The sequence below is a fragment of the Halichoerus grypus genome, chromosome 2 (genome assembly GCF_964656455.1).
Source record: "Halichoerus grypus chromosome 2, mHalGry1.hap1.1, whole genome shotgun sequence".
Lineage (NCBI taxonomy): Eukaryota > Metazoa > Chordata > Mammalia > Carnivora > Phocidae > Halichoerus > Halichoerus grypus.
Genome location: NC_135713.1, coordinates 137,184,253 through 137,200,181, shown reverse-complemented (window position 1 = coordinate 137,200,181; position 15,929 = coordinate 137,184,253). Strand labels below are relative to the sequence as shown.

The window sequence follows — 15,929 nt, the reverse complement described above, 5'->3', positions numbered from 1 at the left end:
AAAAATGAAACGAGCAGATGAGCATCTCAAAATATCCTACCCTCTTAAGAAGATGTGAGTTGAATTCATGGGAGACGTTCCACTGGGGAAAGAGGAATTGTTCTTGAACGTGGGGTCTGTGCATTTGCAAAGACTGTGGGATCCCGGTCCTCAGAATGCTCTGATGTCATCATTCAGGTCAGAGAACCCCCGCTGGGGGCCGGGTGACCTTTGAACCTTAACAGCCCTGTGCTGGAGCGAGCACTGGGCAGTGTTGCTGGTTCTCTACGCGGTCTGAGTTCCTCAGCCATTTAGGAGACTTGACGATTTTTATTCACATCGGGTCACCTCAACGAATTTCCCGAGAGTCAAGGAGGGCCAACCAGTAGGGAAAAGGAGGCGCTGGGTGTTAGGCATCTTCTAAGCAACTCCTGTTGCTGGTACCATGAAACAGCGACAAAAGAGGAAACATCTAGAAAGTGAAGAGTCCCCGGAAAGTGCCGAGCAGGGAGGAGGTATGCGCTGGGCACCTCATCTGGGGCGCAAAGGCTGCTGCTAGCCTGAGCCTTCTCTGGGAAGGTAGGATGGAGGAGCACGTGTCCCCGGGGAAGTATCTGAGGATGCTGCCATGTCCATCCTGAGCATCCCTGTGGTGTGAGATGGCACGGGGAAGGCCAGATGCCCCTGGCAGGTGGGGAGTCAGCTCTGCCTGTCTGAGGACTTCTCTCTTGGGTCTGCTCGGGGCTGGAGCTCTGTCGGACTCGTAGCAGGCCGGGGTCCTGCTGGCCCAGACTCCCAGGGGATGGCTTTTCTCAGTCCTGTATTCTCTCTTACTCTCTTTGTTCCATCTTCCTCTGGGGTCACTGGGTGGGGTGTGGGAGTGTTGCGAAGGATGCTGATGAAGATCTGTGGGTTGTGCTGTCCCTTTTACTGAAGAGCAAAGAGAAGCCTTGTTGAAAAATATTTTGAGAAGTGAGAAAGGAGATTGTCCAGCGATGGCATCATGGTATTTCTTTAGCAGGAAGAATTTATCCACTGATCCGTGGGAGTTTGTGAATTTACAGATGTGGGTTTGGCAGTGGAGGTCACGGAAGGGATGGGCCTTGCAGAGACCAAGCCCAGATGGATGGGGGTGAGAAATGTTGTCAGCGCCCGCAGGGAACTCTGAGAGCTGTGGATTTACTTCCTAGGGCACATGGTGACTGCAGGCATTACATGTACTTGAGTAGCTTGCCTTCAGAGAGGGCGTGGTCACATGGAGCAGGCGGGGCAGAGTGGAGCCCATGCCAGAGAGCCAGCCGGAGCCTTCTGCCTCGTGTTGGAGCCCGGCAGTTTCCGCAAGGCCCATGGCCCTGAAGAGTATAGGATGAGCCTGGGGCTGGAGGCGGGACAGGAGGCAGGTTTTCAGGGAGCAGCTGGGATAGGACAGAGGAGGCAGTGATTGGCCAGATATTTTTGCCTCTGTGTGTATGATGGGATGGGGGGAGCAGTGGGGAGAATGCAGATAGGGTGTCCTCGGATGTGATGTTGGCCTTGTAAAGTTCCTATCACCATGCCTGGATCTGGGAGACACTCAAAACATGTAAGAGTGAATATAGAACTCTTACTAAGGGAGTTTCATGAGATTGTCTCTTACACACCCATATACACTTTGTACAGAAAAAAATCGCACATCTCCACACAGGCTACTTTATTAAACCCATATACACTTTATACAGAAAAAAATCGCACATCTCCACCTATGCTACTTTATTAAACCACACACAGAGCATATAGGGAGATATGAACATCACTCCTACACTGTGTTCACAAACCATCCATGGGTGTCAAAGTCCTCTCCTTGTACACCGAACTCTGGAGTATGAATATATCCCAAATGCCGTAAGGGACATACTTACACTAAAAATAGGCATCACCCAAGTATTGCATGGGAAAGCTTCCACTAAAAAATTGTTTGGGGTTTATCTGAAATGCAAATGTAACTGGGCATCCTCTGTTTCTATTTGCTAACTCTGGCAACCGTTGTATACTTAATACCAGCTGACATATCATACACTTAGCATACTTTTTTTTAAAAGATTTTATTTATTCATTTGAGACAGAGAGATACAGAGAGAGAGAGAGCATGAGCAGGGGAGAGGCAGAGGGAGGGGGAGAAGCAGGCTCCCAGCCGAGCCAGGAGCCAGACATGGGGCTCGATCCCAGAACGCTGGGATCATGACCTGAGCCGAAGGCAGACGCTTAACCATCTGAGCCACCCAGGCGCCCACTTACCATACTTCTGTCTAGTGTCTGTCTTCTACTAGAATGTTCAGCATTACCAGAGCCTAGAATAGTGCCTGATACATAGTAGCTGCTCTCTGACTATTGCTGGATGAATGAATAAATGATTAGATACACACCATAAGTACAGAACCTATTATATAAAATGGTTACATGTCGCACAATTCCTGAGCAACTATGCACCAAACTCTCCATGGATGCGTTTCTACCCTACTCATCACACCAGCCCCCCATCTGTGAAAGGTTTGGCTGATACACACGATTCTCACATTTCAGACCTACTCAGGCCTTCATTCCTAACCAGACACTAACAAAATAAGTGTTGATAGTAATTCAATACAGGAGCATCCACCCGGGACCAGACTCTGAACCATGTGTATTCACTGCCCTTGACATATGTCACTTGGTTAATACTTGTTGGATGGATGAATGATGCCCAAACATGCCCCACCCACCATATTACTGAGGCTTTCATATCTTTCTAGGAGTCTCGAAGTCACAGGAGGATGCCCCTCAGCTTGAGTCAACTGGGGTGGCCAAAGGCTGGGGTGCAGCGGTAGGGGAGGTGTCCTCTGCCTCTGAATACTTCTCCTGTGTCTCTTCTCCACGCAAGCTCATCCATGCTGGTAAGGGTTCAGGGCTCCTTGGGCATGGGGCACATAGATCCAGGAGAGGCCAAGAAGAAACCCAAGAGGTGGTCAGGGCTCCGTGGAGGAGCCCAGGAAGCTGGTGTTGCTGTTAGGAGAGCATGGCTCTGAGCTCAGTGTGGGAGGGGGTGGGGAGCCCTGGTGCAACCATAGTGGGGAAGTTAAGAAGCATGGGCCAGCCTTTGCCCTTGCCTCCAGAGAAGGATGGAGCTCCTCAGCCCAGGCCTCCAGCACTGGAGCAGGACCATCCAGCTCAGATCCCCATGCCCTGATGCATACAGCTGTAGTCCACACACATCCATTCTCAGCACACAACCCCACCCCCCACCCCCAATCCAGGCATGGGATCCGCAGTACCATCTCCTACATGACTGTGCACATTCCACCAACACACTGATGGTAACACAGACACACTCAACCCACCAACGTCCCATACATGCTACAAGCCCTTGCCACCCTACTCCACACCCCTGGATACCGACATGCTGCCAGCATCCCTACACACACATGAAGAGCACCTGGATGACGCCACCCCAGTTATGAACACCAACACCAGCCTCTTCACACCACGCATCTTCACATCTGAAGACCCCTCAGCTTCTGGGCTTCCCCCACTCACATTCTCATGTCTCTAATTTCTTTTCCCAGGACTCCGGAGAGTACCTCGAGACAGTCCCCAGCCTAGAACACCCCTATCCCAGGTTCAGGAACAAGGGGAGACTGCTCCCCCCTCACACCATGTCTCCTCGTCCCCTTCGTCCTATAAGACCTGTGTGTCCTCTCTGTACAGAAACAAAGAGGGAAAGGGCATGAAAATATACTACATGCAGGTACAAATGAAAAAGGGTGTGGCTGTCTCCTGGGAGATCTTGGAGACCTCGGAGTCACTAGAAAAGCCGCCAAAGATGGAAGAAGTGACCCTTCCCGAGGACGTACGGGTAGGGACTCCCCCCTCTGACGTGTCCACCAGAAACCTGCTGTCGGACAGCGAGCCCAGCGGGGAGGAGAAGGAGCACGAGGAACGGGCAGAGTCAGACAGCCCACCTGGGTCACCTGCAGTTGCGGAGAGACCCAGGGCCAAGACCCCCGACTGGCTGGTGACAGTGGAGGCTGGCTTCAGGTGCATGGCCTGCTGCCGGGTCTTCTCTACCTTGGAGATCCTCCAGGAGCACGTGCAGCATGGGATCCAGGAAGGTTTCAGCTGCCACGTGTTTCACCTCACCATGGCTCAGCTGACGGGCACTGTGGAAGCAGAGAGTGCCCACGAGGAGGAGGAGGAGGATGAGAAGGCGGAGGAAGAGCAAGAGAGGCAGGAAGAAAAGGAGAAGAAGGAAGAGCAGCCCACACAGGAAGACCTCGGCCCCAAGCGACCTTGGAGCCAGTGCCCAGGCTGTGTGTTCCATTCTCCAAAGGACAAGAAGTGAGCAGGGGCTGGGGGTGCCAAGGGAGCTGCGTCTTCTCCGAGCCGCCATGTTTCTCCCATCCAGGCTCACCCCTCCAGGAGGGAGAGCTGGGGGCTTTCACAGCTCAGGGGACACCTGAAGGGGGAGGCGGGTAACCAGGCCCCTGGCTTCCTGTCCAGGTCTGACTGTAAGTGGGGATTTGTCCTGAGCTCTTCAGGCTCACAGAGCACCTTTTCTCTTGAACTACAAAGTGTCTTTGTTCTGGTTTCCACACAGCAGTTGAGATTCATGAGCCAGAAGATCCTGGAAGATGGTGTGGCCTTCTCTTGGGAGAGGTAAGGCCTGAGGCTGGTATCATCTGGGCCGATGTCATGAGGTCCCAGAGGAATTTAGGGGAAGGGGCCGCAGGCCCACAGTGGGTTCCCTGGTGGCTCTGCAGCTGCATCAGCTCGTGCCAGACCCGGTGCTTCCGGGGACTTGACCTCCATTGACTTAAACGAGAAAGTGAGAATTTTGATGGGCAGTTACCTCAGTGTCTCCACACCTGACCTGAACTCTAAGAGCAAATACTGCCAGGTGGCCTTTGGGGCTGAGAGAGCTCAGCACAACCTCCGGGGCCAGGAGTGGTGTGAAGGACAAGGGGCCTAGCGGGAGCAGAGGTCTGACGTGTGAGAGCCTTCAGCCTGAGCTGGCCTCTCACTCTGGGACAACGTGGAGTGTGGAGAAGGAGAAACACGGAAGTGAGGCCCCAAGAGCTCTGGAAATGTTCCAGCACCTTGATTGGGCTGTGGTAGATCTGGAAATAAATTCACTCTGGTGTGTGTGGCTCTGAGCTTTAAGACAGAGGTGAAGGGTTACTCTGACTAGTGGAGCTCATGTCGCATCTTGTCTCTTCTTGCTCTGCCTTATTTGTTGAATCGCTTCCAGGGAGAAGACAGGACCCTGGGGAGAGTAGCAGACAGGATGCCAATGATGTGAAGGAAGGTGAAGGAACCAGCACTCCGTCTAGCATCACAGGACCACATAAATGTCATATGCAATAAAGGCTGTTTTCCAAACCTCGCCTGGATATATTCTTGAATTAAAATTATCTATCCATCTACCCACCATGTACATCAGTCTCGCTAGTGGCTGGTGAACTAGGTTCACGTAAGCACCACAGAGACCCCCACAGTCCTTTTCCAGAAGCAGTGGTACTCACGCTGCTGGATGAGGCTTCCGTGTGACTGTTTTCACAGGGCTGGCTTCCACATCTTTCATGAGACTGGGACAAATACGCTGAGTTCCAACGAGGTTGCTTGTAAGTAGCAGGTGCTCTAGAAACCGTGGGGTTGTGACTGAAAGCCCTGGGACGGTCGGTCTTCGGGGGGCTGGTGGGTGCTGTGCATGCCTCCCCAGGTCTGGCCTGGATGGGGGCAGAGGAGACATGTCTTCATGTGGAAGCTGTCCGTGGAACAGGTTCCTCCAGGGTTGGTGGGAGTTTGTCATAGCGATCACAAAGAAGCCATCTGACCACAATCAGGAATTAGAGGAAGAAATGGTTGTAATCAGAGTTTCAGCCAATAAGCTTGGCTATTTCCAGTTCTGATATTAATAGATCAATTGCCAAATAAATTCTTACTCTAGCCGCTCAAGTTTGGGACGCAGTTTTGGACGCAGTCATCCCTGAACTTCATCCTCACCCCACTGCTACCAGCCTCCCCCCCCGGAACTACAGACATCTGGAAGGCACTGAAGACTCATTTCAATGCATGAGGCTGTCCATGGACTGAAAGGTAAGTGGGGTGCAGTGTGTCTTTCTAATCTGAGTGGGGGGCCAAAGCCAGTCTTCAGAGAACTGATAGAAGAAAATAATTCAAAGTTCAGAGATTCTATAAAATGAAGCAGAATCAGGTCTAATTCCAAAGTCCCATGGATTTTTTTCAAGATGTGAAAGGGGCCTTCATGGGGCTTTATTGAATCAACCATGGTTCCTGTGATCTGGTGGTGGTGTTAGTATTTCAATCATCATCATCATCATCATCATCCAGCTTCCCCACTGGCTTCAAGCTTCTCAGCCTCTCCAAAGGGGGTGCCATCTGCATGTCCACATCCCTTTGCCTCAAGATGCCCAGTGCCTCCTTTAATGGTCATTCCAAGAATTCAGAATTTGAAGCTTGTCTACCCTTCCATACTTTCACCGCCTCTGGGAGATTCTACTCACTCTCTGGTCTGCTGTGCTCTGTAATCTTCCCCTTGGTTCCTTTGTTCCTTGAGCCCACCAGGAATTCTCCCCTCCCTCCTGCCTTCCAAGGTCTTCTGCTGACAGCTTCAAAGACCTAGAGTTGATTCCATGTAACTTGGTAGTATGCAGGTTACACAGTGAGAGTTCTGGTCGTTCTTCCTGCTTGGAGAGAGACTTCTTTGGAAAGCACGGAGTCACATGAGGGCCTGTGGGTGCGAGTCAGGGTGCTGCAGTGGGCAGTTATTGCTAATCTAGAGAAACTTGATGGATTTTTACATGTGCTGACCTTGTATCCACCCACCTTATTGAACTGTCTTACTAGTTTATCTGTGTGTTCTTTTGGGCTTCCTGGATAAACGATGATATTAAATGTAAATCATATGTTCTGTGGATAATGAGTAATTCATTTTATAGATACTTTTTATTTTATCTATTTATTTTTAAAGATTTTATTTCTTAGAGAGATCATGAACGGGAGGAGGGGCAGAGGCAGAGGGAGAAGCAGACTCCACGCTGAGCAGGGAGCCCAACCCGGTGCTTGATCCCAGGACCCCAAGATCATCACCTGAGCCGAAGGCAGATGCTTAACCAACTGAGCTACCCAGGTGCTCCTATAGATACTTTTTAAACACATAACCTTTTCTAGACCTATTTTTAGCTTCCCCCCCACTCCTCAGAGTTAACCAGTATCAGAGTTTTGAGTGTATCCAGTCCAAATTTTTATATGTATGTTTATATATAATCATAATCTAACATTGTGCATCACATTTTCTTTCAACCAATCTTATATTTTCATGTTTTATCTGTGTCAATTTGTACCGATCTAGGGCTGTTATTTTAACTGTTTGATGTTATTCCACCATATGCATATAGCAATTTTTTTTTTTCGATTCAGGCATTACTGGACAATTGGATTGTTTCCATCCTTTCTCTGGGCAAACAGTATTTCCTAGAGCTTCCAGACTTCTCTTGACAGTCCAGAAGGACCAGGCTGTCTGAGGGATTGTCTCTTGCCTTCAGCCACCTTGTAACAGGCTACCTCCACCAGCAATTGGAAGCACCAAGAAGTTAAAAACTCCTCCAAATGGGAAGATCTAAGGAGACAGAAGGTAGGAGGTTAATGCCAGATGTCCTGCAGGGAAGTCAGGGCTGCCCTGAGCATTCCTCCATCTTCCTCCCCCCCCCTCCCCCTTCCGGCCTCTCTAAAGAAACGTGGAGGAAAGGAGAATCTGAAAACTTTGAGCAGACACAGGCAAGATGTTGGGGACTGAAGTTGTGATTGAGGTCTCTGAGTGGACTCTGAGGGTGCAGAGCATCTGGATAGCCAGGCTCTGCCTTCTGAGAACTTCTAAAGATGCTCATAATTGGGGTGATGCCAGGCGCATGCAACTGACTTGGACCACCCTGTCCCAGAAAGTTCTGCTCTGTCGGTATCTATTCCTGATCACTCTTGTTTCTCATTATTTGGTCACTGCCTTTGGTCCTCCACTGATGGGGACCACAGCAGGTGGAAGATGCAAATGACTCATCTTGCTGCTCAGTGTCACCACAGAGCTTGGGGGTGAGGGAGAAGGCCAAATTAAGCTCATGAAGGAAAGATGGACTTTAAAGAGGAGATCTGAGTCGAGGGTGTTTTCTCAAGTCTTGATGAATGAAATCTAGCGTCACTAGATTTCCTGAAGTCCTCCTTGTTTTCAAGGCTGGCCATAGGCCTGGTTTCACTCAGTGAAGGAAGCAGGGATCCCTATCCATTCAGTGCTTGCTCACACTTGTCCACCTCTGATACACACTGTACGAGACTCATCTTCCCTCTAAGACAACTTTTTACTGTTATCTCTCCTGAGCATTTACTGACCTCCTGAAGTGCCCCCCTTAACATGCCCCTGCAGTGAATGTATAATTTGATAATCATGCTTCTCATTCTATTCTCAGCACCTTCTGATAAACTGTATCCTCTTTATGCCACAGTTTTCACAGATCAATAATCCTTCTTAACTTTGTTGAAACAGATGAACCCATGAGGAATCTTTGCTTTTTCCCTTTCTTCTTTGCCAGTTCCTTTCTATCTTTTAAGATCCTTTTCTTGTCTCTCTACTATCCTGACTCCTTTTTTCCTGATTTTGGTCAACTTTCAGTCTCCTTCCCTAATTTCCTCATAAACATTTGGGGTTTATCCCTCACAAATTAGAGAATGTTTGGTTGTTGAGACGTGCTAAGTTCACTGGTGTTCTTGCAATCATGGAAGCTTCCCTGTCTGGCGACCCACAAAAGGAGGCCCACGGAGATAGCCGGTTGCATTCCAAACCCTTCTAAACACAAAGCTCATACTGAGAACAGCTTCCAGCAAATTAGAGTCCCTAGACCACTGCCCAAGCTCAGCTTTGAATTACCATCCATTTAAGATGATTTAGATAAAAGTCATGGGGTAAATGTGTCCCAAAATCCATGTGAATAGAAAACCAAAGAAACCATAAAACAAAAATTGGAAGGAAATCACACATAAAACAAATTAGGGAATGGTTTTAATCTGTACCAAGATGTGTGTGAGTATGTGAGCATGTGTGTGTGTGAGTGTGTGAGCATGTGTGTGTGTGTGTGTGTGTGTGTGTGGTTTTAGTATGTTGGAGGTGTGGGGGTGTGGGGATAGATTGAGTGGGAAAGGTCCTATGAACTCTAATGACTTATGCAGACAGGTGCAGTGGAGACACCCATTGTCCCGTCTGCAATGGGCACATCAAGCCTGACAGGTCCCTGCTGATTCTGTCATGCTTTTTGGAGCAGCCTCTGAGTGCAGAGGCCTGAAGTTCCCTTCATAGGTGTCTCAGGCGATCTTCCACTCTGAGATTTCCTTGCCTCATCCAAGAATCTGACTTGAGCACCCTGCTGCTCTGGGCCCCCACACCCCTCCTCTCATCTTCTCATTGCTGGAGAATGTTTTTCCTCATCTCTTGGCTAAGCTATTCCCTCTCTGAGGCATTCCATGTTTTTTTCCTCAAAACTTGAACAGTACATGTTCATGGCTTATTAAACCTAGAGTCAGCTTATGCTGAGAATGTGGTGAGAAGCAGGATTGTCAACAGAACAACTAGTTCACCCTTTCTGAGGGGTCTTGAGAATTTGATCTTTAAACCTCTCTAACACGGAGGGGAAATAGAATAATAAAATTAGCAGTTAATGAGAAAGCTCTTTTCTATGTATTTGTGTGGATTAATTAGCCCGCAGAATGACTCTGTGGGGCAGGTGCCATTATCATATCATAGGATGAGCCTTATCCAGTCTAAGGGATTGTGGGAATGACTCCTGGAGCCATCTGGGAATTTTGTTCTCATTCTGCAGCCCTGGGTTCAGCTGGAACCGGATTGCACTAGCCTGGAGGCTCTGAGGGGGTTGATGAAGGATTTATTCATGCCTGAGATTACTGTACACTGTAGTCATAAGTACTAAGTCATGTAGTACTAAGAAATTTCAAGATTGATGAGGTGCCCAGATAGCCAGAGTATTTTTTTTTTTAATGCAACATCTGGCCTAGGGGAGTTCTGAGCTGGTTCTGTTTGATCTCACCCAGCACGGGCAAGGGTTCCCTCTCCCCATCATCACTCCCACCACCTCTCTAGGGGTGGGGACCATGTCCTGGCAGAGTGGACACAGAAGAAGCTGGATGGGTTCCATCTGGGTACGTCTCTTGCTGGGGAGTCATGGGTCAAGTGCTGGTTACTGGAGACACATGCTTACCTGGAGACAAGCAGAGTGTTCTCAGAGTGCTTGTTCTGCATGTGTGAGTGTGGGATGGGTGTGTGAGTGTTCCCTTCTGGTTGGTTCTCTTGTCTATGCACCCGAAGACTCTGTCCAAGGAGTCCTTTTCATCACAAGGGTAGGAAGTTTGCCTCATCTGCCATCATATCCTTTCCCCAAAGGACGGTTATGATAAGGTGTTCCCACTTCCCAGACTCCTTTTCTCTCACTTCATTTCTGTCCTATCATCTGTTCCCTCCAGAATGGTCTGTTGACTCAATGGGTGTAGATCCAAAGACAGCAAGAAATGCCAGCAATTCCAAAATAACAATACCGGCATGTCAGGAAAACTTCAAAACATTTATCCTGCCACATTTGTAAAAATTTCACAAAGAATATATTAAATGTGTAAAAACTCAAACGATAGAGAAATGGAGTAAAACTTAATTTTTTTCTTTAATCCTTCCCCAGTGTATTCCAATCCTCAAAGTTAACATGATGAACCATTTGATAGACAAACTTTCATACATTTTTCTACACACACACACACACACACACACACACACACACTCTTTTTTCACGTAGGTATGAACTAGGTCCCCACCAACTTGCTGTGATATTGTCATTTACTCTCTCCTCTTGACTCATCCACTGATAAAGGAGCCATTTTCATGGTGAAATTTTCCAATAGCTAATAGTAAACATCTGCTGAGTGCTTACTCTGTGTCAGGTACTCTTCTAACTGCTTATATGTAATTATAATATGTAAGTTTCACGACACACCCATCAAACAGGTACCATTATAAGCCCTCTGTGACAGATAAGGGCAGATGAGGCATGAATAAATTCTTCATTTACTCAGGTGACTTGCCTGAGACATTGGAGCAAGTCAAAATCCATGACTTTAATCATTCTGCTTTATTGTCTTTGTTTGGAAGACTGTATGATTTTGCCATTAAAACCCTTAAATATCATGTTAAGTTTTTACATCTCCAAAACAAGCATGGGCTTGTTACATGGGGTAAGTAAACTGACTCTTAAAAAAAAACCCTTATGCAGCTGGATCAAGGTAAGCCAGGGACTAGAAGCTATAGATTCAATATTGCCTACCAAATTTTAAAGATAGACTTGACATTACATAAATTATATTCAAGAAGCTAGTATGCTGTCTGAATAGTTATAAGGAAGTGAAGTTAGGTAAAGCATTACTTCGAGTTGACAAGTACCAAGAGTGTGGTAATCCTAGGGCCAGGGTGGAGACCCATAGAAAAACTTGCTGTTTCCATTCAGGCCCTTAGAAGGGCTCCACCACCTGCCAGTGCCCCTGGGGCAGCTAGTCAGCTCACTTCTTAGTACACAGCATCTTCAATTTGATAGACTCACAAGGAAGCCTTCCATGTGGTTAGCAGTTTTGCATTCTTGATGCAATCATATTTTTAGAGTGTGGGAGGATATCAAGCTATGAAAATATCCTTGGAGAGACTTGCTTATTAAATTTGGCTTTTTCAATCTTCCTAATACTTTTTCACTAAACACCAGGCGGTTCTCTTAATTTTTCAGATTCATGTTGTTTTTCTTTTGTCTAATGAACTTTCAAATACTTCCTGATGAGCTATTGAGGTTGGAAAAAAATAAACATAATCTAGAATAAAAAAGATATTGACAATGACAAGTAGAGAAAGACTGAAAATTGAGGCTATACTTCATTATAGCCTATTAATTGGAATGGAAAATTCATGTTCACACTGCTTAGGATATATAAATAAAAGTCAAAGATTCTCTGAGGTATCTCTGGGATCCTTATGAGTCTCCACCATTTCCAATGAGTAATATTTGACTGCTAAATATAGGATATTTAGTTAAATTTGAATGTCAGAAAAACAGTGAATATATTTTTAATATAAGTATGCCCCGCATCTTATGTAGGATATACTTATGGTAAAACATAAGTATTATCTATCTAAAGTTCAAATTTAACTGGATGTCCTGGATTTTTACTGACTACATCTGACAACCCTACAGATGAGCTATGGTGGAGGCAGCTAAGGGTGGGTACACACTGGCTCTTGGACAGTCACAAGTTGCTTGAGGACATCTGGGCACGGTGTCAAATCCTTTATGGACTTAGCTGAGAAGCCATGGCCAGTATTTGACTCTAAGTACGTCCTTGGGCTTCTCTTAGGTGGGATGAACCTTCCTCTTAATGGCTTTTTGGCAAATCTGGAAGCCCATATACAAGGGGGGAGTCCCAAAGTGAGTCCCATCCTTACAACTACATTTCCATTTCAAAATGGAGTCTTCCTAGAATTAGTTGCATATAAATAATAAGAGATGAAAAGGTTTGTGAACTTGGGATTAATATACCTTTTACCCTTTATGGGTGAAGTTTTGCCGTCCTGGGAGACTTAACATGAGCAATGTGAAAGATCCCAGGTTCCCAGGCAGACGGAATAGTCCTGTTATATTTCTGGATGCATGGCCAGGCTCTAGTGTTGCAGAGAATGAATATCTGGTCTTAGAAACACAGACCCAGGCTTGGATGTTTCTGAGAACCAGGCAAAGGTCTGAGTTTCAAGTTTACCTCTTATGGCTTGCGGAGACAACAATGAACTACACGTAGTTCCCAGAAGGGAAATCCTGAAGCCAAACCTTAGCCACATCCACTGTTGTAAGCTTCTGTATTTGGTTCCATCCAAATTATATTTCAAGGTAGAGCTTGTTTACAGCAATGGAGGTCCAGAAAATTCTCATATGCTCTTTGGGCCCTCACTCCCCGCGAGAAGGCAGGGCTGATACCATAGAAATACTATGAGTTTGCTGGGCTGACGGTGGCATTGCCCAGACCCCAAAGACCTGTGCTGCCCCCTGAAGTGTGCAGAAGGATTTTTGTCTCTTCTGTGATCTGTCATAGCATTATGAAAGGAAGCTGCTGCACCTGTGTCAGAGAATTTCAGATGTGGTAGGAGAAGACTGGTCAGGTTTAGGCTCACTGGTATTACCAGAGTCAAGGAGAACAGATGATCAGAAGTGGAAGTGTCTGGGGTGGGAAGGATATTGCTGGGATTTCACAAATATTGCAGGATCAGGGAGGACCACCAGAAGTCCTGGGCTGTGATTTAGATTGTAGGTAAGGGAGTGAGGAATGGAATTGACCTTATATGCCTGGCCAGCTTGTCATGCATTCATTCATTTGTCCTTCATTCATTCACTCATTCATCAGTTGGATTGCTGTCATGTGTCGAGTGTTAGGTTTTGAGACAAAGTAGTGAAGAAAATAAGATCTCAGTCTCTCTGGAGCCCATAGTTCAGAGAGACGGATAGATAAATAAGCATAGGAATTAATTAATTAATTAATTGGCATAGGAGATAAGTTGCCTAATAGAAGAAGTAGAGTCTCTGTGGGTATAAACAGGAGGGTCAATTAACTGAGCCCAGCGGTAGGGTTAGGGATTGGCGGGGGGACCAGAGAGAGTTCTTAAAGGAAGTGATCGGGGAGATCTGCAGGATGAGCAGAAAGTTTTCAAGACCTTCCCAGGCAACGATGGAGGGAAGGAAGAAAATTTCAGGAAGAGGGACCAGTCTGTTCCGAACCCTTAAGATGAGGAGAGTATTGTATGCTCTTCAGTATGTTTGGGGCATGAAATCCGTGGGAGGCAAGTGACAGGACATGTGGCCAGGAAGGGAGGCAAGGTTTTATCGGCCATGTTAACAAGTTTAAACTTTGTTCTTTGGACAAAGGGGATTCACTGGAGGTGTTAGGCAGAGAAATGACTCTGTCACATGAGTGTTTCAGAAAAGTCAATTAGGTGACTGCGTCTGGGGTGGGTTTAACTGGACATCAGCATGGATAGAAAACTCATATTCTTCTGTGGGGGGACCATAGAGGTCACTGGAGTCAAGTGGAGCAGTGTGTGGGCAGTTCTTTTCTTCTCTTTTTCGTATGAGGCTTGGCCAGAGGCCATCATGCCTTCGTTCCATTAAGAGCAATGTGAAATCAGTGAAACCTCCAAAGATTATACAAGGCAGAGCTTTCTTGGCATTTAAAAAACGAAATCACCTCAGGACCTAGAAAGGGGTCTGGCACCTGTAACAGCTGAATGGAAATAGCAGCTGGAAAAAAAGACCCGAAGATGAGGGATTCTGGGGCAGGAAGCTGGCAGCATGTCACAACCAAGGGCACTTCCAGCTCCCAGGCCTCTCTACCTTCTCCTCTTCCTGACCCCCAACCTCGCCAGGAGGAAAGCATATTCTAGAGCCCTTTGGTCAAATTCCCTTGTACGGACCCTTCCCATACAATTCATAGCTTCTTTCTTTCTCTTGAGAATAAGTTAACAACTGTGATGATTAAATGAGGAGTGCCACCTGAGGAGATGTACATATACCACATGTTGTCAGAGATGGAAACATGTGCTAACTTGTAAACTTCTTCAACGAAACCTCTTTGGGCCAGACCTGTGCTGGCCCCATATGCAGGGCTGTTTCCCCTGGAACAGAGAGGGCCCTGCCTTTAGGGCTTGCTTCCAATTAGGCCATGGAGTTATGATTGGACCTTGCCACAGGTAAGCTTTTTTGCTTCTGAAGAAGTTATAAAAAAGTCAGAACATCTCTCCTTAAAAGTGGTTGCTGAATTCCTTATTTATCCAAGACCCTCTCTTCTACCAAAGTGTGTGTGTGTGTGTGTGTGTGTGTGTGTGTGTGATCCAGATCTGTTCCGACATTGAAGAAGTAATCTTAAAATCAGAAAGATGAATTCAGTATGTCTCTGTGAATTTAGTTCAGTACATTTTTATGTCTAGCCTGGTCCATCTTTGGGTGTAAAATATTTACCCTCATGTGTATTTTAAAAGAAGAAAACTGATGCCTTGCTCAGGGAAGGTAGCCACTCCTGAAAGCCTCCTTAGCTTTACTTTTGAGAAAAGTGAGATGTTACTGTGGAAGCAGTTCCAGGATGTGAAGGCAGCCTCTAGTCACACTGATGAAAACCCTGTGATTCTTTCAAGCACAGATGCAGTGAAAGGTTTCTTTTTCTCTTTGTGTGTGTGTGTGTGTGTGTATTCCTGTGTCAACATTGAGATTAACAATTATGTGTCACAATCCCATATCTGATAAAGGGTTGGTATCCAAAATTTATGAAGAACTTATCAAACTCAACACCCAAAAAACAATCCAGTTAAGAAATGGGCAGAAGACATGAAAAGACATTTTTTTCCAAAAAAGACATCCAAATGGCTAACAGACCCATGAAAAGATGCTCAACATCATTCATCATCAGGGAAATGCAAATCAAAACCATGATGAGATACCACCTCACACCTGTCAGGATGGCTAAAATTAACAATACATGGAACAACAGGTGTTGGTGAGGATGTGAAGAAAGGGGAACCCTCTTACGCTGTTGGTGGAAATGAAAACTGGTACAGCCACTGTGGAAAACAGTCTGGAGATTCTTCAAAAAGTTAAAAATAGAACTACCTTACAATCCAGCAATTGTACTACTAGGCATTTATCGAAAGAATACAAAAATACCAGTTCAAAGGGATAGATGCATCCCATTATTTATAGCAGCATTATCAACAATAGCTAAATTATGGAAACAGCCCAAGTGTCCATCGACTAATGAATGGACACAGAAGTTGTGGTATATATATGCAATGGACTATT

At 46.4% G+C, this 15,929-nt stretch overlaps 1 protein-coding gene across 1 annotated transcript; it reads left to right on the top strand.

The window, feature by feature from the left end:
• Positions 1 to 424: 424 nt before the first annotated feature.
• FAM170A (family with sequence similarity 170 member A) lies at positions 425 to 4,333 on the top strand. Its single transcript, XM_036109232.2, has 3 exons — positions 425 to 494; positions 2,748 to 2,888; positions 3,558 to 4,333. The coding sequence occupies exons 1-3, from the start codon at positions 425 to 427 to the stop codon at positions 4,331 to 4,333; spliced, it is 987 nt and encodes a 328-aa protein (XP_035965125.2).
• Positions 4,334 to 15,929: the final 11,596 nt, after the last annotated feature.